Here is a 25,383-nt window from a genome sequence, read left to right as displayed (position 1 = left end):
GTGGTGGGGGGGGATGGAAGGTACAGTGGACCCCCGCATAACGATTACCTCTGAATGCGACCAATTATGTAAGTGTATTTATGTAAGTGCGTTTGTACGTGTATGTTTGGGGGTCTGAAATGGACTAATCTACTTCACAATATTCCTTATGAGAACAAATTCGGTCAGTACTGACACCTGAACATACTTCTGGAGTGAAAAAATATCGTTAACCGGGGGTCCACTGTATTCAGGCTCAATTCAGGGAACCGGAGCACAGATCCAATTCCCTAGAACAAGAGCCCCTCACCAGCTTCAAGGACTAAGATCAAGGACTAAGATCAAGGGCTAAGATCAATGAAGGGGCCTAGTGGATATTCATTATATTCAAGAACTATGTTAAGAAGGTTGCATTTTTATAATTGCATCGTTTGTACTTTTTCCTGGTCTGAAACCAAACTGTCAGGTACTAAGTATATCGAATGCTATATTATTATTATTATCAAAACCAAGTGCTAAACCCACCAGGGTCATACAGCGAATGATGCCATAAGGAAGTACAATCTCTTATTTTTCAAAAAATTTTGGATAACAATGGTAAGTTAGATATTGGCCGGACTCGAGTCCTGGAGATGGGAAGTACAGTGTCGGCACTCTGAAGGAGGGGTATTAATGTTGAAGTTTTATAACCATAGTGTAAGTGCACCTCTGGCAAGATAGTGATGGAGTGAATGATGATGAAAGTTTTTCTTTTTCGGGCCACCCTGCCTTGGTGGGAAACAGCCGATGTGTTAATAAAAAAAAAATGAATGTACAGTGGACCCCCGGTTTACGATATTATTTCATTCCAGAAGTATGTTCAGGTGCCAGTACTGACCGAATTTGCTCCCATAAGGAATATTGTGAATTAGATTAGTCCATTTCAGACCCCCAAACATACACGTACAAACGCACTTACATAAATACACTTACATAATTGGTCGCATTGGGAGGTGATCGTAAACCGGGGGTCCACTATAATATTAATATTAAGCATTGAACCCTTGGGTAACAGGCAGGAATCAAGTTTAGTCGATGGTGAGAATAGCTCCACTTTCTTGGATCTCAAATCTTTTCAATACCACCACCAATGGCACCCCGTTGAAGGGCATGTGATCTCCCGCTCTTACTCCCAATTCTCAGAAAAATAAGGATAGAACAAAAACACACAATACCGTGACTGGAAGAATACACAAATAACCCGCACATAGGAGAGAGGAACTTACAACAGCGCTTTGGTCCGACCGAAACGCTGTCTTAAGCTCCTCTGTGTGGGTTATCTGTGTATTATTATTATTATTATAATCAAGGGGGAAGCGCTAAACCTGGAGGATTATACAGCGCCTGGGGGGGGATGTGGAAGGCATTCAGGCTTAATTCAGGGAACTGGAGCACAGATCCAATTCCCTAAATCAAGAGCCCCTCACCAACATCAAGGAACCTTCCTTGAGGGGGTTATCTGTGTAAAAACAAGGATAATTAAAATATTGTATCTAATAATAATGTTTATTGAAAATTCAGGTACATTGTACACACTTGTGTGTACTTCATGGTAGTCCCTTAATAGTAATTATCATGCAGGTACCAACAGGGACATCACAGTATACCATAACTTCCCTCAACAAATAATCTATACGAGGAAATGCTGAGTGTTTTGTGGGGAAAAAAATTTATGCACACTTCGAGACACTTATTAGATTAAATGCTTCACCAGGAGTGACTTCTACAGTTGTAATGAAGCCATTTGGCTTCTATAGTCATAATGAGGCCACTTGGCTTCTAACATCATAATGAGGCCACTTGGATTCTAACATCATAATGAGGCCACTTGGCTTCTACAGTCATAATGAGGTCACTTGGATTCTAGTCATAATGAGGCCACTTGGGTTCTACAGTCATAATGAGGCCACTTGGATTCTAGTCATAATGAGGCCACTTGGCTTCTACAATCATAATGAAACTGCTTGGCTGCTACAGTCATAATGAGGCCACTTGGATTCTACAGTCATAATGAGGCCACTTGGATTCTACAGTCATAATGAGGCCACTTGGCTTCTACAGTCATAATGAGGCCATTTGTCTTCTACAGTCATAATAAAGCCATTTGTCTTCATTATGGCTGAAGGAGCCACTCACAGAGTAATATTTCCTATAATAAATATCCAGAACTGTACACGTTTCTTTTTTCACATCTAGTCAACATCACCATGCAAAATGTTTTAACATGTTGCAGATCATTGTCAAGCTGCAACTTGCATTTAACAGGAGAGGATAAATTATTCCGGCCATGATGCAACAGGCAGTGAAATTCTCTTCATTAGCCATAATTCCCGTTCATGTGGTGTCCTCTTGAATTTAAACCTCTTAAGAGTTCAAACAGTAAACCACCCAGGGTTTATACATTAAACCTCTCTTGACAGATGGTAAAACCATCTTCTTCCCACTCTCTCTTTGTCACCAGCATCTCTGGAAAGTGTGCAGATCTGCTGATGGCAGCGCCGCCTCTCCAGGCATATGTGGTCGGACTGGAAAAGAGAAACATAAAGGTGACAATCTGGCACAGTACAGAACACCCACAAGCTGTGCTTAAAAACAAATATTCAGACACTTACGCTTCCGCCTGGTAATCTCGCAATAGTTGAGATCACAACAGCTGATATCACTGGATCTCTCTAAATTCCAGCCTACCTCACATTTCCCCTATACTATTATGGGATTATACAGCACCTGTGGGAGGGGATAGCATTCAGGCTTAATTCAGGGAACTGGACCACAGATACAGTTCCCTTGATCAAGAGCCCCTCACCAGCGTCAAGGAACCTCCCTTGAGGGGTCGTGTAACCTATATTGTGTTTCTCGGCCCTGTGTATGGAATGACAAGGATCCCTGGACTTTCAGCATTACCATCAAATATCCTCAGTATCTGATCCTCCATCTTTAATCACAAAACTGATTTTCCTTAACCTAACCTGCAATGCAGGTACTGTACAGTGCCTGTACTCTGAAGAACGGGTGGGGATGTTACAGTACTGGAGGTGTGAAATATAGTGCCTGCACTCTAAAGGATGGGTGGGGATGTTACAGTACTGGAGATGTGAAGTACAGTGCCTGCACTCTAAAGGATGGGTGGGGATGCTACAGTACTGGAGGTGTGAAGTACAGTGCCTGCACTCTGAGAATGTGAGGGGATGTTACAGTACTGGAGGTGTGAAGTACAGTGCCTGCACTCTGAGAATGTGAGGGGATGTTACAGTACTGGAGGTGTGAAGTACAGTGCCTGTACTGTGAAGAATGGGTGGGGATATTGCAGTACTGGAGGTGTGAAGTACAGTGTCTGTACATTGAAGAAGGGATACCTGCAATTTTGAACTGTAGTATCAATGCCATTCTGGCAAGATAGTGATGGAGTGAGTGATGGTGAAAATTTTTTTTTTTTTTGGGGGGTCACCCTGCCTAGGTGGAAGACAGCCGATGTGTTAAAAAAAAAACTCTTCTTTTTAAGAACTTACTTCTTTGCAATAGTTACATTAATGTCGTATTCATCAGGAGACATAGACCGAACATCCTTATAAACTCTGTCTTTAAACCCGGGAAAATTGCAGTTACCACCAGTCAGTAGAATATTTCTGAAAAAAAAAAATAACGTATTACTAAAACTGCTGATAAACGAGCACTGTAAATAATGATATGGATATCAATAAGAGACAAGACGTATCATAGCAGAAAAGACATGAGAGTTCTCTCCAAGGATAATGAAATAACGATAGAGGTAATTTAACCATCAATGAAAAAATCAGATACAGTATATTATAAACTGTAATGACTGTCACCATCTGTAATGACTATCACCATCTGTAATGACTATCACCATCTGTAATGACTATCACCATCTGTAATGACTATCGCCATCTGTAATGACTATCGCCATCTGTAATGACTATCGCCATCTGTAATGACTATCGCCATCTGTAATGACTATCGCCATCTGTAATGACTATCGCCATCTGTAATGACTATCGCCATCTGTAATGACTATCGCCATCTGTAATGACTATCGCCATCTGTAATGACTATCACCATCTGTAATGACTATCACCATCTGTAATGACTATCACCATCTGTAATGACTATCACCATCTGTAATGACTATCACCAACTGAAATGACTATCACCATCTGAAATGACTATCACCATCTGTAATGACTATCACCATCTGTAATGACTATACAATTCTATTACTAACTGTAATGTGACTGGAAAATATGTCTATGATTTTCAAGGCTTCAAGGTGGGAACCGTGCAATATACACACCTGATATAACGTATAACAAGAGTGGTATTACCAGTATATACAATGTACACACCTGATATACTATATAACAGTAATCTTACCAGTACATACACTGTACATACCTGTATAAATGAGGCCTTGTTTCTTCCGGGCATTTGTTAATAGAATGAACTATAGCCTCGGTGATGCCCATCTCCTGGATACCAACGTCACTTGGGTAGAACAACAGCTCTGGAACACTCACACGTTCATTGTTCAGACGAACGATCTGAAAATACAGTGGACCCCCGGTTTACGATCACCTCCCAATGCGACCAATTATGTAAGTGTATTTATGTAGGTGCATTTGTACGTGTATGTTTGGGGGTCTGAAAGGGACTAATCTAATTCACAATATTCCTTATGGGAACAAATTCGTTCAGTACTGGCACCTGAACATACTTCTGGAATGAAATAATATCGTAAACTGGGGGTCCACTGTACATGTGATAACTCCGGTACAGGTACAGGTTAGGTAAGGTCTGTCAGGAAACAGGACAAGTGTTTCCTCTTATGGTGACTAAAATGCTGGGAGCAAGGGGCAAGTAACTCCTTCTCCTGTATAAATTACTAAAATTATGAAGACTTTTTTTTTTTTTTTATCAGTCACCCTGCCTTGGTGGGATATGACTGGTGTGTTTAAAATAAATAAATAAATAATAATATTAATGTGTCTAGCAATTTCTAAACAATGCCAGATTTAATAAGTTTTACTGTAAATTAAAACTACCGTATGAACACCACAAGGACGTTATTCTTAACCCGTAAACGGTCCAAACGTATATATACGTTTTTTCAACATTTGAAAGTATGTAAAAAAAGTAGATCTTCTTTTTGTTTTTTTTTACATTTGAAAATGTGTAAAAAAACTTTGATCTACTTTTTTTTTTTGTTATATTTGAAAATATGTAAAAAGAACGTAGATCTACTTTTGTAGCACTACGCATGTGAACGTAGATCTGCTTGGACCGTTTACGGGTTAAAATAGATAAATAAATAATAATAATAATGCGTCTAGCAATTTCTAAACAATGCCAGATTTAATACGTTTTAATGTAAATTAAAACTACCGTATGAACACCACAAGGACGTTATTCTTAAATAAAGTAGTAAATACAGTAAGCTCTCTTATAAAGTCCTTCTATAAAGTGAAATTTCATTTTTGCAACTGTGATTGAAGACATGCAATCAGAACTGACTAGCACCAACTATGAAGGCATTTTCACTTATTTAATTTTAATGGACTTGTTGCAACTGCATTTGCAAAAAATGTGCACTATATGGAGAAGCCTTATAAGAGAGCTCACTATATTAATATTAGTGTATTATATTATAGTACTGTATATTATTATAGCTGACAAATGCTATTTAAGCCTAATGATCAGTCAGCCCTCGATTTAACCAACCAATGGAGGGTAAGCGGGCGGCTGGTAATTGGAGTTGTGGCGGACAGAGAAGAGGTTGTGCTGTGATACTAACAACAGCGGACAATCCTGCTACCGATGGATTTTGTCCATTCCAATTCAAATGATGCAGTGAATTTCATGTCCATTCTAATTCAACTGATCCAGTGAATTTTGTGCCTATGCTAATTCAACTGATGCAATGAATTTCATTCTATATTTCCAAAATATAGGTAGTAGGTTGGTAGACAGCAACCGCCCAGGAAGGTACTACTGTCCTGCCAAGTGAGTGTAAAACGAAAGCCTGTAATTGTTTTACATGATGGTAGGATTGCTGGTGTCCATTTTTGTCTCATAAACATGCAAGGTTTCAGGTATGTCTTGCTACTTCTACTTACACTTAGGTCACATGACACATACATGTACAAGCTTATATATACACACCCCTCTGGGTTTTCTTCTATTTTCTTACTATTTTTTTTTTTTTTTTTTTTTTTACACAGGGTTTGACAAGGTTAACCCTTTCAGGGTCCGTCCCGTAGATCTACGGCTTTATGTTCAGGGTCCAAACCGTAGATCTACATCATGAGCTCAGCTCACTCTGATAAACTGTGAGTGGTAAATTTGGGCCTAGATATGAGAGAATACATCTATGTGGTATGTGTGCACCACATAAAACAAATCCTGCAGCTCACTGTGTATAATGAGAGGAAAAAAACTGAGACCGTGATTTTCGATTAAAACAGCGACTTTGCAGTGTTTTTTCGTTATGTTTTTTATAGTTGTATTTGTGATTTCTTGGTCTCATTTTATAGAATGGAAGACATATTACAGAAATAGAGATAATTTTGATTGGTTTTAGCACTGGAAATGGCTTGAAACTGAGCTCAAAGTGGCGGAAATGTTAAATTTTTGCCGATGTTCAAGAGTAAACAAACGACCTCACACGTCTAATACACGCCAGCTGGTTGGTCTAATATACATTCATAAATGTGGTGATGATATTTATACAATTATTACAATATTGCATAACAGTAAATCTTCTATTTTTTGGTGTGAATAAAAATTCATTATGTGAATAAAAAATCAAAATGGAATTTATTTGTAAAGCCTCAAAACGTAACTAATGAACAGAGGAAATGTTAGTTTAGTGCCAGGAATACCTACATTGTTTATTCTGGATCCTATTTTGAAATTGGAATATTTTGAACTTTGTGTTAAATTGGCCAAATTACCAATTTCCGGTCACTTTATTTTGTAGTTGAAACAGTTGACTTGGCGATTTCTTGTGCTCAATCGATAGAATAGAAGGAATCCTAGTGAAATAGCTAAGAATTTGGTCGACTGGAATAATGTAATTGGCCTAAAATGGGAGTCAAAGTCGGCAAAATCGCCGATTCGTAAATATCGCTGACACATCAAAATTCACGAGAGCATAATTTCGTCAATTTCCCATCAAATTTCGTACTTTTTGTTTTATTACATTCACAAAAAGATTCTCTACCATTTCATAAGAAAAAAATAACAATTTTTTTTTTTTAAATTCTTGGACACTGGGGCACCACTTCAGATTTTGGCCTTGGACCCTGAAAGGGTTAAGGATCCCTAGCTTTATTGACAAGCTATTTACAGGTTAAGGATTCCTAACTTTATTGGCAAGCTAAGAGCTGTTACCTACATCAGCTCATTTGAAAGCATTTTTATTGTTATGAGACATACAAGTAGGGAACAGGATGAAGATGGAGCCATCTGTGGCCCAGCATTTTCATTTGATCAACTGACTTTATATCGTTGACATCATTATGCTGTACGAATGTGTTCCATACTTGAGTCATCCTGGGTATGTATGATCTCAGATGGAGTGATGTTCTGGAGAAGGGTACAGCCAGAGTGAAGTTGCTGCTTTCTGCCCGTCTTGTGCCATAAAAGCTTGTTTCACGCTGTCCTCGAAGTGGATCCAAGTGTGGTATTTTGACAATATTGGCCTTGTACATAACAGTAAGGCCACCCACATCCCTCCTATGTTGAAGGCTCTGCTGAAATGACAGATCTATCCAGGATGGGTCCAGGCGAGAGATGAGACGTCTTGCTCTGTTCTCTACTCTGTCAAGCAGTCGCAGATGAGAGGGGGGGGGGGCAGGCAAACCAAGAAAGTGGAGCATACTCAAGGTGTGAGCGTACTTGTGCCTCGTACAGGATCTTGCAACCCCTACTGTCAAGCAGATGCGAGATACGGCGAAGTGCTGTAAGCTTCCTGGCTGCCTTGTTTGCAAGATTTACAACATGGTTCTTCATGGTTAGTTTGGAGTCAAATTTCACCCCAAGGATATCAACTTCTTCTCCAGGTGCCAACACCCTCCCATTCATCCTTACTACTGCACCAGCATTACCATCATGGTGCCTAGAGACGATCATCATTTGCGTTTTCTCAGGTGCAAATGTTACTTGCCATCTATTTCCCCAATCTGATATAGCTCTCAGCTGGTGATTGATGTAGCTTAGAGCAGCTGGCATTTCTTCTCTTGGATAAGTGAATGTCAGTGTACAGTCGTCTGCATATGCATGTGATTCTGGGATAAGATGAAGAAGGTCGTTGAAGTAGACATTCAATAACAATGGACCCAGCACGCTTCCTTGTGGAACACTTGCCCCAATAAGATGTCTTGCTGATTCCATTCCATTGAGAACTACACTTAGAGATCTACCATGAAGGTAATCACTGAGGAGACATAGCGTAGAGCCTGCAATTCCCAGTGCTTGAAGTTTTGCTAAGAGGCCCTGGTGCCACACCCGGTCGGAAGCGCCATGGGGAATTGGAACAGAATTCTTCCTCCGTGAGAAAGTGTGTCGTAAGAGGCGACTAAAATGCCGGGAGCAAGGGGCTAGTAACCCCTTCTCCTGTATATATTACTAAATTTAAAAGGAGAAACTTTCGTTTGTCCTTTTGGGCCACCCCTCCTCGGTGGGATATGGCTGGTGCATTGAAAGAAAGATTTCCAAAATGTTATACAGTCTTGTTATATCAAGGGTTCAGTGTAATGATTCATACCAAACTCACCTGTTCGCTCCCAGTAGCTTTCCCTGTGGATTCCTCCAGCGATCTGACATAACCACGTTTTATGGTTGTAAAATCTGGCAGCACATAGTCTCTTAAGATTGTATTTTCCTGTTTGTTGCCTCTGGCTATTGCCATGTCCGCATTAAAGTCCTGAGAAACATAACACGCATCTTCCTTGACCTGGTTGATCACGTACGTCTCGTCCATAACGTTCAGCTGTCTGCCGATATAATAACAAGGTTAGTTATCAATTATTAATTAAAGCTTAACTTTTGTAATCACAGAATGCACGGCATGGATTTACCGACCCATGCTGGGCAGGTCTTTCTCAGATCTAACTTCTATTCAACATTCCTTACCTAACCTTTCACATTACTATGCTCCCTATACAGGAATGAACTGTATGTATGGCTCTTAGATTTCAAACCCCTGGCAATAAGCAAAAGTCACCAGAAGGTGGAAAAGATAATTTTTTTTCATGTTTAAACTATCATATAATGTGTTTAAACTATCATATATTAAGCACTCAATATAGCTAGGCATAAGAACAGATAAAGTAAAATAAATACATAGTACATACAATACTTACATTAAAATGTGGCACTGGTCGCCCTTTCCTTACACAACTGTTGTGTGAAAACAGCAGAAAAGCGTCAAAAAGCACCAAACACACAAGGGGTCCCTGACTTACGGTGGGGTTACTTTCCAACAAAATCATCGTAAGTTGAAAATACCCTAAGTCGAATATAATATGCTAAATAAATATATAACTGCATGAACTCAATTTAAGTTACAATAAATGACTGTAAATGAATACAGACGCTCCTCACTTTACAAAGGTTTGACATGATATTTAGACTTTACAATAGTCCAACAGCAATTATTCTGGATATGAAATTTGAGATAATTGTTCAGCATGAAAGTGACAAGTTCATAACTTGTTTACTTTATAATACAGTTGACCCCCGGTTAACGAACTTTTTTCATTCCAGTAGTACTTTCAGGTGCCAGTACTGACCGAATTTTTTCCCATAAGGAATATTGTGAAGTAGATTAGTCCATTTCAGACCCCCAAACATACACGTACAAACGCACTTACATAAATACACTTACATAATTGGTCGCATTTGGAGGTGATCGTTAAGCGGGGGTCCACTGTACTGGTATTTAGTTACAGTAATTATTTGTGAGCTAGTGAACTCAGCTCACACACTGAGGTCCAGAGTTCGAATCTCCAGTACGGCTGGAATAAGTAAGTAAGTTTATTCAGGTATACACAAATACAGTTACATAGAATTATCATACATAGCAGCATATGTGTAGAGAACCTGGGATAACCCAAAAAAGACAGAGTGTTAGTCGACTGGTTTGGGTTGCATCTTAGGACAAAACTAACATAATTTACCTGAAATGCCTGGGCACAGACCGGGCCACAGGGGCATTGACCCCCGGAACTCTCTCTCCAGGTAATAACAAGCAGCTTTCTATATAATAGTATGTCATTGATGTCAGCTCGGCCTGTATACCTTGTACACGTACTTGTAGAAATAAAGATATTATTATTATAATTATTATTATTATTATTATTATTATTATTATCATGTTCATATTCGGCTTACGATATTTTCAACTTACGATGGGTTCTTCGGAACGTAACCCCATTGTAAGTCGAGGACCACCTGTACATCTGTCTTGTGACATCTTGCGTCACGCTCTTACCTGTAAGATATGATTTCTTTAAGATGGTTGGTGAGCACTTTACCACCCACATCAACTCTCAAAATGGCATCCTTCTGCTTCTTGCCTTGGATGTAAGGCACAATGTGTGTAAAACTGAAGCCCGACTCCACCAGTAAACAGCACAACTCCCGAGGTCGGTCCCGATGGTATTTGTGGACAGACAGGTCGCCAGCTGCAAGTCGGGAAAACTTTGAGGACGATGATTCATGAAATCACAGTAAGTCCTCAACTTATGAGCACATTGGGGACCTCCTGTAGTGTAAATAATATTCACAATACAAGAAGTCTTCAACTTGTGAACACATTGGGGACCTTTTGTATTGCGTATAATAATGATATACACAATACAGATGATTCTCAACGTATTAGTAAATAGAGGACTTACTGTAACAGGATTGCAAACGAACCATGGAACAGGTGGGGTTTGAACCAATGGCGGGTGGTTAAACTCAGGGGCCAATGCACTAATCACTGGGCCAGCTGGCTACAATAAGATTCATCCAACTAGGTATATTTCTATACACTTTACGGAGGTTAGCATAGGTCACCACTGAATAGGATTCATTTGTAAAATCCTGCATTTGTGGCCACAGTGATGGCCCATGCTAACCTCCCTAAGGTGTATGGAAATATGCCTAGTTGGATGAATCTTATTGTAGCCAGGTAGTTCAGTGGTTAGAGCACTGCCCCAGAGGCCTACTACTCATTATGGCTTTAAACCTCACCTATACTGTACTTTGAGGATGATGGCTACAGTGATAATGTCATGTATATGGAGGATTTATTCACCTTATTTACATTTATTCACCTTATTTACATTTATTCACCCAATTACCTCTCATTCCCAGCTGCTGTATGATTTCTACATGTTTGGCACCTCCCATGAATCATAATAAGTGGAACAGAATTTTTCCTCCATAAGCCATGCGTATCTTAAGAGGCGACTAAAATGCCAGGAGCAAGGGGCTAGTAACCCCTTCTCCTGTATGAATTACAGCCGTCTCCCACCCTGCCTCGGTGGGAGACGGTGCATTAAAAAAATAATAATAATATCAGTACATGTACAGTAGTAAGCTGTAAGATATTTAGTTACAGTAAGTATTTGTTTATTTACTTATTCAGTGACAGTAGTTACACTTACCAACCGACTTACCACCTGCTCGACTTACGACCACTCGACTTACGACCGTGTTTTTTATGCCAAATTTCTGGGAAATAAACAACTATTTGTGTTGTACAGTGTTTATCCTAAACCTTACAGTATAAAATACAGTACTAACAACATAAAAAGTAAAGTAAAACATGAAATACCAAAATAAAACAATAAAATATAGTCATTACAAAAATGTTATGTTGATATTCAGTAGTAAAGTTCGATTTACGACCATTTCGACTTACGACTGGTTTCTCGGAACTGAACTCGGTCGTAAGTCGGATGGTAGGTGTATTTATTTACTTATTTATTTAGCATACCATAATTCATATTTTATGTACCGTGCAATATTTTCAGTTTACGATGGTCTGTCGGAACATAACCCCACTGTAAGTCAAGGACCACCTTCATATTTAATCTAAAATGAGAAAAATGTTACACACTGGCCATCTCCCACCAAGGTAGGGTAACCAAAACAGAGGAAACACATTCACCATCATTCACTTGATCAAAATCTTGGAAGAAGTGTGCTAATATCACAATTCACACAGACAAAACATACCATTAATTCTAAGCAAGGCATCGACATCGTATTCTTCGAAAAATATTTCACTTAGTGCCTCCTGTGTGCTGGTGAAGTTAAAGTAAGGTTCGGTGATGATCATCGTGGTGTTGGAATGGTTTACGTTGAACACGTCTTTACCAAACATGTAGTCCCATATAGTTTTTTGAATGTCCCAGTTGACCAAATATCCCTGAGAGGAAGATATATTTAGTTTCTCTACTGCTGAGATTGTTCTGCCTGCTCAGCAGGCTTCCTAAGTTGAAATGCAGAGGTGGCTAAATGCTGGAGGTAACAGGGTAGAGTTTGATATAAGGTGATCAGTCCCTCAGCCAGGAGAAGAGACTCATCATCTTACACCTATTTCTTGGTAATTCTGTTGTCTACAATGAGGTGATCAGTCCCTCAGCCTTGAGGAGAGACTGATCACCTTTAATAATCTATTTCCAGGTTAACTCTCTTGTCTATGAAGCAGAACTCTTCTCCAGGCTGAGGGACTGGCTACCTCAAAACTACATCTACCAGGGTGATGGACTGATTACATCATCTTTATGTCTCTACTGCTTCTGCCGTCACCTCTGTATTCGACTGAAGAGGCCAACTGTGTAGGTGAAACATTTCAGAACCAAGTTACTTAACTGTTGCACATGTGTCTAACTTATCAACTTGCTGGCATCATATACCATTATCATATTTTCACTAAATATACCAAAGTATAACACATTTCACTCATCAATCTGTCAGTATAGTATACCACTAAAATAACAATATATATACATGTATACATCTGTCAAAGTATTTCTTCCATCTATTGATCTAACTATATTATCTGAAATTTAAGTCTTTTTGGGGAAATCTTCACAGGTTCTAACCCCGCCCATGGTAGGGTTTATATCCCACCAAGGTACAGTGGCCCAAAAAAGAAAAACTTTCACCATCATTCACTCCATCACTGTCTTGCCAGAGGCGCGCTTACACTAAAGTTATAAAACCGCAAAATTAACACCCCTCCTTCTCATCCAACTTACGATATTTTCAACTTATAATGGTTCGTTGGAATGTAACCCCATCGTAAGTCAAGGAGCACCTGTATTTCACCATTGCTCACCTTCTGGAAAGGTAGAATGTAGAAGAGACCAGAAGCATCTCTACAATCTTCCACTTGGTCTGCTATAAAAGGTCGTCTCCTCTCACTCTTGGCCTTCATGATTGCATTGGGCATTATTCTGTTGATAAGTAAGTTTATTTAGGTACAGGTACACGTAAGTATAATTATCATACATAGTGTAAATTACCATCCAGCATAAGTCAAAAATAAGTCAGACGAAGTGACTTGTTTCCATTGGGGTCCTTATGATATCCTGTGACTGTTCAATGTCTCGCGTTGTTCTCCGCTGTCCACTAAAAGGCTTTGTTTATACAGTAGGACTCCCATATCTGCGGGGGATACATTCAAAGGACCTGCCATGGATATAAAAATCACGAACAGTAGCGAACTCTATATATAAGTTGTATACATACCTATTATAAAGTTTAATTGATAAATTATGCACAAAAAATAAATGGAGAATTACCACTTTTTCACTGATGGGAAACACTTTGTGGCTTCTCTTAGGCTTTGAAGGACTGACGTCATCACTCTGAGGACATTATTAAGGGGGACAGGAGCTATGTCTCGACTCCTGCAACCACACTTAGGTGAGTTCACACACAATGTGCACGCACACACACATGAATGCACAAACGAACGCACACACACACACATGAACAATATTTTAATATACGATACAACCACAGTGAACAGCAGCAATATTAATAACGTAGCTGTTTTTATTTCTCACTTGTTTTATTTTTGCTGTTTTACCGCTAGTCCTTGATGTGATAATCCACGAAATAACCTTTAACACTGCTGTTTCACTGCGGTGCTTGTGACCTGGTCGGTAGCATCCTCAGCTCACACACTCACTGTCCAGGATCAATCCCAGACGCAGGTAAATTATTATAATCATAACTAAGCACTCAACCCACACGGGTCATTGCTAACTCATTCAGCTCACACAATGAGGTCCGGAGTTCGAATCTCCGGTACGACTGGAAAACATTACGACGTGTTTCCATAAGACACCTGTTGTCTATTATTATTATTATTATTAATGTCAGGTATGGGGTAATTGTTACGAGACATTTCAACCCGCCCCAGGATTGAATCTGGCAGCTTCCATTGAGCCACAATTGTGTTATAGTGATGTCATGAGGTGCTAAACCCATATGGGCCAAAACAATATCATATAAGCTCCAATTCCTTGGATTAAGAGGCCAGCTTCTCCACAGAGCCGAGCCACGAGTCACCTCATAAACGGTACCAGCAACTTTATCCCAACAAAAAACAACTAAACTAAGACAAACTACAACAAAAACAACAAAATAAGTTGTACCTGGGTTCATTTTGGTTGGAAAATCCTCCTTTAATAGAGTAAGCGCCATTATCCAGGATGAAAACATTAGCCATGTTGTTATTGTTATTGTTGGGTGTTAAGGGTTGTCAGAGGGAGAGAGAGAGGAGCCGCACACACATTACCGTACACCAGCATGGTCAGATAAGATTTTCTTCGGATTTTTAACCTGGGAAGGTTAGCCACCCAGGATAACCCAAGAAAGTTAGTGCGTCATGGAGGACTGTCTGTCTTATTTTCATTGTGGTCCTCAATCTTGTCCCCAGGATGCCACCCACACCAGTCTACTAACACCCAGGATGCCACCCACACCAATCCTCTAACACCAAGGATGCCACCCACACCAGTCCACTAACATCCAGGATGCCACCCACACCAGTCCACTAACACCAAGGATGCCACCCATACTAGTCCACTAACACCCAGGATGCCACCCACACCAGTCCACTAACACCCAGGATGCCACCCACACCAGTCCACTAACACCCAGGATACCACCCACACCACTTCACTAACACCCAGGATGCCACCCACACCAGTCCACTAACACCCAGGATGCCACCCACACCAGTCCACTAACACCTAGGTACCTATTTGCTGCAAGATGAACAGGATATTTCTACCCCGCCGGGAATCGAACCCGGGCCCTCCGTGTGTGAAGCGAGAGCTTTAGCCACCAGGCTCTGGTGTGGACTGGTGTGGGTGGCATCCTGTGTGTTAGTGGACTGGTGTGGGTGGCATTCTGGGTGTTAGTGGACTGGTGTGGGTCGCATCCTGGGTGTTAGTGAACTGGTGTGGGTGGCATCCTGGGTGTTAGTGGACTGGTGTGGGTGGCATCCTAGGTGTTAGTAGACTGGTGTGGGTGGCATCCTGGGTGTTAGTCGACTGGTGTGGGTGGCATCCTGGGGACAAGATTGAGGACCCCAATGGAAATAAGTCAGACAGTCCTCGATGACACACTGACTTTCTTGGATTATCCTGGGTGGCTAACCCTCCGGAGTTAAAAATCCGAACGAAATCTTATCTTATCTTCCATACTTACCAATAATTTTTTTCTGGTACCCGAAAAAAGGTTTCAATAAGGCGTCAACTCCGGTGTCCCTTAACAACCCCAACAACAACAACACTTGGCTCCATTTTCCTTTTCCATCCGGATTTTTCTCTTATTTCCTCCTCTGACGCTAGATACAAATTCTATATAGCGTAAGTTATCACTGGGACATCTATTAACAATTTCTATTTTCAGAAATATATATATTTTTACAAATTTTTGAGTAATTTTGGGTTAAATAATGTATAATATAAACCCCTCTCCGGGGAGGTACCTGCCTCTTGTCATGTGATTGGCCGCCCATACGAGTTTACCTCTCCTTCCCTTGATTGTCAGGGTCTTGATCCAAGGGATTGGAGCTACTCTGTTCATGGATTGCCTCCAGGCACTGTATGACCCTTACAGGTTGTGTTGCGAGCGCACTCACCTTCAAAACTAGGGAGGCCAAGCCCATGATGACACTCTTCAGGTCACTTGTTCTATCTAGGCTGGAATATTGCTGCACTCTAACAGCACCTTTCAAGGCAGGTGAAATTGCCGACCTAGAAAATGTACAGAGAACTTTCACGGCACGCATAACGGAGATAAAACACCTCAATTACTGGGAGTGCTTGAGGTTCCTAAACCTGTATTCCCTGGAACGCAGGAGGGAGAGATACATGATTATATACACCTGGAAAATCCTAGAGGGACTAGTACCGAACTTGCACACGAAAATCACTCACTACGAAAGCAAAAGACTTGGCAGACGATGCACCATCCCCCCAATGAACAGCAGGGGTGTCACTAGCACGTTAAGAGACCATACAATAAGTGTCAGGGGCCCAAGACTGTTCAACTGCCTCCCAGCACACATAAGGGGGATTACCAACAGACCCCTGGCAGTCTTCAAGCTGGCACTGGACAAGCACCTAAAGTCAGTTCCTGATCAGCCGGGCTGTGGCTCGTACGTTGGTTTGCGTGCAGCCAGCAGCAACAGCCTGGTTGATCAGGCTCTGATCCACCAGGAGGCCTGGTCACAGACCGGGCCGCGGGGGCGTTGACCCCCGGAACTCTCTCCAGGTAAACTCCAGGTTGTGGAGTGTCCAGGGTTCAGTCTCGGGCACAGGCATTGAACCTGTTTATCTAGCAGTAATTAGGTACCTGGGTCACCTGCTGTCATTGTTCACCTAGCAGTAAGTAGGTACCTGGGTGTTAGTTACCTTACACCTGCTGTCACTGTTCACCTAGCAGTAAGTAGGTACCTGGGTGTTAGTTACCTTACAGCTGCTGTCACTGTTCACCTAGCAGTAAGTAGGTACCTGGGTGTTAGTTACCTTACACCTGCTGTCACTGCTCACCTAGCAGTAAGTAGGTACCTGGATGTTAGTTACCTTACACCTGCTGTCACTGCTCACCTAGCAGTAAGTAGGTACCTGGGTGTTAGTTACCTTACACCTGCTGTCACTGCTCACCTAGCAGTAAGTAGGTACCTGGGTGTTAGTTACCGTACACCTGCTGTCACTGTTCACCTAGCAGTAAGTAGGTACCTGGGTGTTAGTGGACTGGTGTGGGCGGCTAACCCCCCTCCTGGGTTATCCTCAGTGGCTAACCCTCTGAGTTAAAACTCCAAACAAATCTTATCTTATTCCTCAGGCACTATGTAATCCAAGTTATTGATGTCAATGTGTCCCATAATACCTTCTTACGTGACTTAGTCCAAATAAGGAGTCAACTTAGGTATACGTAAACTCAATTTTAATTATAATTCACGTTTTGAGGGTAATTTATTAAGCTAATTATATTTACTGTACCATTTTGTCATTTGTAAGTGGCTGTCCCATCATGTCAATGAAAGGCTCATCATCCAAGGTAATGGATCGAAACTAATACTCATTTATTATCAAAACTGTTAATGATTTACTTTTTTTTGACAGTTTCCCGCTTACCGCTAAAATTAAAATATTTTGACTGAAAAATCTATTATTTTGGAGGCAAAGTTTCTAATCTTCTGAGATTTTATTGTACTTTTAATGTCTTTTTTTTTTAAGTATTTAATTCATGTTCTCCTAGTGCTGTATGACTCGTACACATTTAGTGCTTTCCAGTTTGCATAATACTCATAACATTGAGCTTCTTGGCACGTGTACAAATATATTAGGTTTGAAAGTTACGTTAGAAGGTTGGGTTAGGTTAAAAGGTTAAGGTTAGACTAGAAGGTTAGGTTAGACTAGGTTCAGTTAGAACATTAGTGTAGGTTAGAAGGTTATGCTATGTTAGAAGAGGCTGCAGAAGCTGTCATCATTTGACCGTTCTCACTCGAGCCATTTTATGCCTTAGAGGAAATATTCTAGTTAATATTTAACCCGTAAACGGTCCAAACGTATATATACGTTTTTTCAATGTTTGAAAATATGTAAAAAAGTAGATCTTCTTTTTGTTTTTTTACATTTGAAAATGTGTAAAAAAAAAACTTTGATCTACTTTTTTTTTTTTTTTACATTTGAAAATATGTAAAAAAAACGTAGATCTACTTTTGTAGCTCTACACATGTGAACGTAGATCTGCTGGGACCGTTTACGGGTTAAATATTTCTTGCATCTTTGATATTTATAGGAAGCCTTAAAGTGTCAGTATTATTAATATTGCTTTCCATTCTAGATTCTCAAAATGGCAGCATCTGACATAGCTTCGGAAATTGAACAAAGGTATGACATTGTTATTTTCTTTCTTTCAACACACCGGCCGTATCCCACCAAGGCGGGGTGGCCCAAAAAGAAAAACGAAAGTTTCTCTTAAATTTAGTAATTTATACGGGAGAAGGGGTTACTAGTCCCTTGCTCCTGGCATTTTAGTCGCCTCTTACAACACGCATGGCTTACGGAGGAAGAATTCTGTTCCACTTCTCCATGGAGTGACATTGTTATATTGTTCTCAAATGATCCGTGATAAAGTCATGGGTGGAATAATATTAGACATTACAAGGCAGAGCAGCATCCCTCCAATGTAAAGCATGGGTGCCATGAGTACACTGAGAGGCCCAAGACTGTTTATCTGCCTCCCAGCATACATAAGGGTGATTACAAATACAGTGGACCCCCGGTTTACGATCAGCTCCCAATGCGACCAATTATGTAAGTGTATTTATGTAAGTGCGTTTGTATGTGTATGTTTGGGGGTCTGAAATGGACTAATCTAATTCACAATATTCCTTATGGGAACAAATTCGGTCAGTACTGGCACCTGAACATACTTCTGGAATGAAAAAATATCGTTAACCGGGGGTCCACTGTATATCCCTGGTTGTCTTCAAGACCCCTGGCTGTCTTCAAGACCCCTGGCTGTCTTCAAGACCCCTGGTTGTCTTCAAGACCCCTGGCTGTCTTCAAGACCCCTGGTTGTCTTCAAGACCCCTGTCTGTCTTCAAGAGGGAACTGGACAGACACACACAGGCAGTACCTGACCAGACGGGCTGTGGTTCCTATGTTGGTTTACGTGTGGCCAACAGTAACAGCCTGGTTGATCATGTTCTGATCCACTACAAGGCCTGGTCACAGACCAGGCCACAGGGGTCATTAACCCCCAAAACCCTCTCCAGGTATACACCAGTAGAAATAAGTCACTGACTAACTTGTTATGCCATGTTACTACGTATGATAATTATACTGTACTTACATGGACCTGTACCTAAATAAACTTAATCCTATATAAGATACTGGTTTAACAACTGCTCATAACCCCTCCGATTTTTTTCTTTGGTAACTCTTTGCCATCTTCATATTTGTGTGTTTCGGATTCTTTTATTAATTTTTTTATTAACACATCGGTTGTTTCCTGCCAAGGCAGGTGACCTGAAAAAAGAAGAAACACTTTCATCATCACTCACTCCATCACTGTCTTCCCAGAGGCGTGTCGACAGTACGGTTAAGAAACAGTAATATATCAACACCCCTCCTATATATATATATATATATATATATATATATATATATATATATATATATATATTTATATACAGCCTCTCCTCACTTATCGACGTACTCGATTACCAACGCCTCGGACTTATGACAGGCTCTCTGACCTGTATTTATACTTAAATAATGTGTATTAGAGCTGATTTTCTCAACTCTGTTTACTACAATATACAGTGGACCCCCGCATAACGATGGCATCACATAGCGATTTTTCCGCATACCGATTACTTTTATCGCAAAATTTTTGCCGCGCATACCGATTAAAAACCCGCTTACCGATTTTCGTCCGAGACGCGTCCAATGTGCCCTCACATGTGCCGGCCGTCCCATTGTTTACCAGCCAGCCTCCGCGGTAACATCCAAGCATACACTCGGAATATTTCGTATTATTACAGTGTTTTCGGTGCTGTTTCTGGAAAATAAGTGACCATGGGCCCCAAGAAAGCTTCTAGTGCCAACCCTGTGGTAAAAAGGGTGAGAATTAGTATGGAAATTAAGAAAGATTTTGAAGGGTTTGGGGCTAACCCTGAGAAGCCTATGCCAGTTGTGGAATCCATTGTGCCTACTTCAAAGATTAAGGAAATGTGTGCACAGTGGGTTGAACTGCAAACCTTTATAGATGAAAATCACCCTGACACAGCTGTTGCAAGCCGTGCTGGTGACTATTTCAATGACAATGTTATGGCCCATTTTAGGAAAGTCTTGAAGGAACGGGAGGTACAGAGCTCTATGGACAGATTTGTTGTGCGACAGAGGTCCAGTGACTCTCAAGCTGGTCCTAGTGGCATTAAAAGAAGAAGGGAAGTAACCCCAGAAAAGGACTTGCTACCTCAAGTCCTAATGGAAGGGGATTCCCCTTCTAAACAGTAAGAAGATAATGCTCTCCCCTCCTCCCATCCCATCAATCATCACCAGATCTTCAATAAAAGTAAGTGTCATTTAATTGTGCATGCCTTTTTCAGTTTGTGTGTATTAAAATTAACATTTCATGTGGTAAAAAAAATTTTTTTTCATACTTTTGGGCGTCTTGCACGGATTAATTTTATTTCCATTATTTCTTATGGGGAAAATTCATTCGCATAACGATTATTTCGCATAACGATGAGCCCTCTTGCACGGATTAAAATCGTTAACCGGGGGTCCACTGTACAGTACACTGCTGTATAAACATTCTTTACACTCATTTATGCATTATTCATGGTACACAAAAATAAAATCAAGCCTCTGTGCATTGTTCCCAGTGATGAATGTTATAATTCATTAAACTTGGTTACTTAAGATTAACTTTTAACCTAATCTAAATAGTTTACATTTAGCAAATGACCTACTGTGTTTTGTTGCATATAAAGCATGCATTTTTCCACACAAAAAAGTCTTGGTAAATCATCATGCACCTTGTATGCTCAAGGTGAGGGTCAAGGGTAGACTTTGTGTTACGCTTCAGCGGTTGTTTACTAACGTTGTGTTATAACTGCTTTCAAATGTCGTCTTGTATGCTCGTGCACCTTATATGCTGGAAAATACAGTAAGTATATAGAGTAACAAAAACATTATCAATGTTAGGAGAGTAGAAGTTGCTTAAGGTCTACAGAGTAACAAAAGCAATGTCAGTGTTAGAAGCAGAAGTTGCTTAAGGTATGTAGAGTATATATTAAGGTATATTAAGGTATATATTAAGGTATATTAAGGTATATATTAAGGTATATATTAAGCAAATAAAAATAGCTTGAGGTGACACCTACGATGAGAGACGTACTTGTTGCAGAGTGATCCAGTTGTGCGAGGAGTTTAAGCAAGGGATCACCTACCAGATCATCCAGAACGACATGCCTGAGTTAAAGCTTGCACAGATTGTTGAAGTCATCAATAAACTTTTAGCAAATGTAAGTATTAATGATTTCTTAACACACCAGGCAGGGTATGTTAAGAAAATAAATCTTTTCTTGACACACCGAGGTAGGGTGACCTGAAAAGAAGAAACGCCTATTATACACGTGTCTATCCTCTTAATATACAGGCAGACCTCTTATTCTCATTATTGAACGTATTCAAAATATGTTAGAATCTTCATTACCTGTAATAATAAGCCAACCCGTCATCCTTAAAAAAAATTAACAATAAAAGCGTTAATTGTAATTCCAAACTTATTGCTACAGCTGCTTAGAGACCGTATATATAAGCAATCAATTAATTATTGCCCTGTTAATCTTAAGATAGGCTTAAGTTTGCCTGAAATATTCTGCATAGTAAGGGGCTTCCTGCATGCACATCTAAATGTCACCCGTCTCTGTATAAATATTGTATTATTCTGAAATAAACAATCTGAATCTTTATACAGCAAGTTAGGTTCCAGGCTACTGTAGGATCATGCTTATACAGCAGGCTAGGTTTCGGACTACTGTAGGGCCATGCTTATACATCAGGTTAGGTTTCAGGCTACTGTAGGACCGCTCTTATACAGCAGGTTAGGTTCCAGGGTACTGTAGGGCCCCTCTTATACAGCAGGTTAGGTTCCAGAGTATTGTAGGGCCCCTCTTATACAGCAGGTTAGGTTCCAGAGCATTGTAGGGCCCCTCTTATACAGCAGGTTAGGTTCCAGAGTATTGTAGAACCCCTCTTATACAGCGGGTTAGGTTCCAGAGTATTGTAGGGCCCCTCTTATACAGCAGGTTAGGTTCCAGACTACTGTAGGGCCATGCTTATACATCAGGTTAGGTTTCAGGCTACTGTAGGGCCATGCTTATATAGCAGGTTAGGTTCCAGACTACTGTAGGGCCTCTCTTATACAGCAGGTTAGGTTCCAGACTACTGTAGGGCCATGCTTATACATCAGGTTAGGTTTCAGGCTACTGTAGGGCCATGCTTATATAGCAGGTTAGGTTCCAGACTACTGTAGGGCCTCTCTTATACAGCAGGTTAGGTTCCAGACTACTGTAGGGCCTCTCTTATACAGCAGGTTAGGTTCCAGACTACTGTAGGGCCTCTCTTATACAGCAGGTTAGGTTCCAGACTACTGTAGGGCCATGCTTATACATCAGGTTAGGTTTCAGGCTACTGTAGGGCCATGCTTATATAGCAGGTTAGGTTCCAGACTACTGTAGGGCCTCTCTTATACAGCAGGTTAGGTTCCAGACTACTGTAGGGCCTCTCTTATACAGCAGGTTAGGTTCCAGGCTATACAGGATTCGTAATGTGTTTAAATATTTTTAATTTTGTTAGTTAAATAACACACTGACAGTATTGTTTCACCCTGAATATTGCTTTTCAGTGTCGTATAGACATGCTAAAGAAAGACGACGATGTGTTGGTGTTCAAGCTCCGGGACCCGGGCAGCGTCCACAGAATTAAGGGAGCCGAGCCGGAAGAGCAGGTAATTATCATTATTTTTGTAATTATCATTTATTCCTCAGCTTTATCCTTCAGTTTTAACCCCATGGGTGTAATGGATTTTAGGTCAGAATATTTTAGTTTTAGTGAAAAGCAGGAACTAGTTCAAAAAATTGTAAATTATCTTCATATACGATTAAAAGTGTAATAATCAACATCTTTCAACGCACCGGCCGTATCCCACCGAGGCGGGGTGGCCCAAAAGGAAAAACTGAAGTTTCTTCTTTTAAATTTAGTAATGTATACAGGAGAAGGGGGTTACTAGTCCCTTGCTCCTGGCATTTTAGCCGCCTCTTATGACACACGTGGTTTACCGAAGAATTCTGTTCCACTTCCCCATATTTTAGCTCAAAAAAAGAAGTACGTGCATGTCAGAAAATGCCTCTGACTAGTTTTTAAAACCATTTTTTAATAATATTAAATTTATATACAGGCACCCCTCTACGTACAATGGTTCAGCTAAGAATATTTCAACTTTCCAATGGTACAGTAGCAATGCACATTCAGTAATCATCCTTGGGTAATCAAATCAATGTACTGTAAAACTTTTTTGTACTGTAAAACTTTTTTGTACTGTAAAACTTTTTTGTACTGTATAGTACAGTGCTGTTCGTTTATTGATAGGATAAACTTGTATTCATTTATGTACTTTTCAGTACAGGTGCTTCTCGACTTATTTTGACTTTACAATGGTGCAAAAGTAATTACTGCGGAGATGAACCTTAAGATAATTAACCAGCATGAAGGTGGCAAATCCCTAACTTGGAAATAAACTACAGCTTCTCCTCACTTAGCGACGTACTCATTTACCGACGCCTCAGACTTAGGACAGGCTCTCTGACCAGTATTTATACCTAAATAATGTAGTATATTAGAGCTGATTTCCTCAATTCTGTTTATTACAATATACGCTACACTGCTGTACAAACATTTAAAATATACCAGAAATATTATAAATGGTGCAAAGGTAACATTAAAACAGTATCAAAGATGGTTGACACAAACTCACTACCATTATACTATGCTCCTCACTTAGCAACGAATTCATTTACTGATGTGGTCTTAGGAACCTAATTCCGTCGTTAAGTGAGGAGAGGCTGTACTTTGTCTCACTTTTTTGGGTTATCCCAGTTTCTCTACACATATGCTGCTATGTATGATAATCTGTTAATTGTATTTGTGTATACCTACATAAACTTACATTTAGCTAGTTACGGTAATTATTTATTTACTTATTCGGTGACAGTAGTTACTTATTTAGCACGTATTCATATTCGACTTAGGATATTTTTGACTGATAATGAATTTGTCAGAATGTAACCGCATAGTAAGTCAAGGACCACGTGTATATTCCAGTCATCCCTCTCAATAACTGACCAATAAGGAGCTTTCTATAGTTTATATATGACAGTGACCTTGATTGTGTAATGTACTGTAGCCTCTTTATAGACATATAGTTTAATTGTTTTTTGCTGTAAGTTTAGCAATACAGGAAGTCCTCAACTTATGAATATACGTACTGGGCATAATAATGTAACTATCATTATTATATTATTATAACCATTACCATTATTATTTTATTATACTGCATATACAGTGGACCCCCGGTTAACGAACTTTTTTCATTCCAGTAGTATGTTCAGGTGCCAGTACTGACCGAATTTTTTCCCATAAGGAATATTGTGAAGTAGATTAGTCCATTTCAGACCCCCAAACATACACGTACAAACGCACTTACATAAATACACTTACATAATTGGTCGCATTTGGAGGTGATCGTTAAGCGGGGGTCCACTGTACTGTAGTAATATAATAATGATATTATACACACTAATGATATAATAAGGATATACACAAGGAGGAGTGTTAATGTTGCAGTTTTATAACTGTAGTGTAAAGCACTCCTCTGGCAAGACAGTGATGGAGTGAATGATGATGAAAGTTTTTCTTTTTCGGGCCACCCTGCCTTGGTGGGAATCAGCCAATGTGTTAATAAAAAAAAATTATAAACAATACAGGAAATTCTTAATGTGTTTGTAAGTTGAGAACTTAATGTAATGAATAATTCTGTGACCAGACAACTATCTCCATCATTTCTGAATCTCTCGACTCGCCGGATTTTGTTCCGGATTTCCGAAGTTCACTAAATGGTGGATTTTACTGCGAGTTTAATTTGCAATGTTATAATTAAGTTAACTTTGAAGTATGCTTGCATATTTGTAAGTTTTGAAACCAAACAAGTGTTAAATACAGTGGTATCCCGAGTTTCAAACAG

The 25,383-nt window shown here is 40.0% G+C and overlaps 2 protein-coding genes across 5 annotated transcripts in view; one reads left to right on the top strand and one right to left on the bottom strand.

Moving 5' to 3' along the window:
* The window catches only part of Polr3F (RNA polymerase III subunit F), a 52,287-nt gene that overhangs the window by 12,100 nt on the left and 14,804 nt on the right, over positions 1-25,383 (top strand). For 2 of the 4 annotated variants that reach the window (XM_070105045.1, XM_070105042.1), the window contains exons 1-4: positions 15,808-15,920; positions 18,409-18,455; positions 21,487-21,604; positions 22,990-23,091. In XM_070105045.1, the coding sequence (XP_069961146.1) occupies positions 18,418-18,455; positions 21,487-21,604; positions 22,990-23,091 (258 nt within the window). In that variant the 5' untranslated portion in view covers positions 15,808-15,920; positions 18,409-18,417. Of the gene's footprint in view, positions 1-13,879; positions 13,963-15,807; positions 15,921-18,408; positions 18,456-21,486; positions 21,605-22,989; positions 23,092-25,383 lie in introns of those variants that run through there. The other 2 variants (XM_070105044.1, XM_070105043.1) reach the window with 2 other exon arrangements.
* On the bottom strand, positions 1,513-14,841 carry Arp6 (Actin-related protein 6). The gene is made up of 8 exons (XM_053795596.2): positions 14,700-14,841; positions 13,373-13,490; positions 12,265-12,457; positions 10,529-10,721; positions 8,810-9,029; positions 4,432-4,577; positions 3,528-3,644; positions 1,513-2,543 (listed from the first exon to the last, which is right to left on the bottom strand). The coding sequence occupies exons 1-8, from the start codon at positions 14,771-14,773 to the stop codon at positions 2,414-2,416; spliced, it is 1,191 nt and encodes a 396-aa protein (XP_053651571.1). The 5' UTR covers positions 14,774-14,841; the 3' UTR covers positions 1,513-2,413.

Source organism: Cherax quadricarinatus, chromosome 96 (assembly GCF_038502225.1).
Source record: "Cherax quadricarinatus isolate ZL_2023a chromosome 96, ASM3850222v1, whole genome shotgun sequence".
Classification (NCBI taxonomy): domain Eukaryota; kingdom Metazoa; phylum Arthropoda; class Malacostraca; order Decapoda; family Parastacidae; genus Cherax; species Cherax quadricarinatus.
The sequence above is the reverse complement of the archived record's forward strand: the minus strand, read 5'-3'. Positions and strand labels throughout refer to the sequence as shown.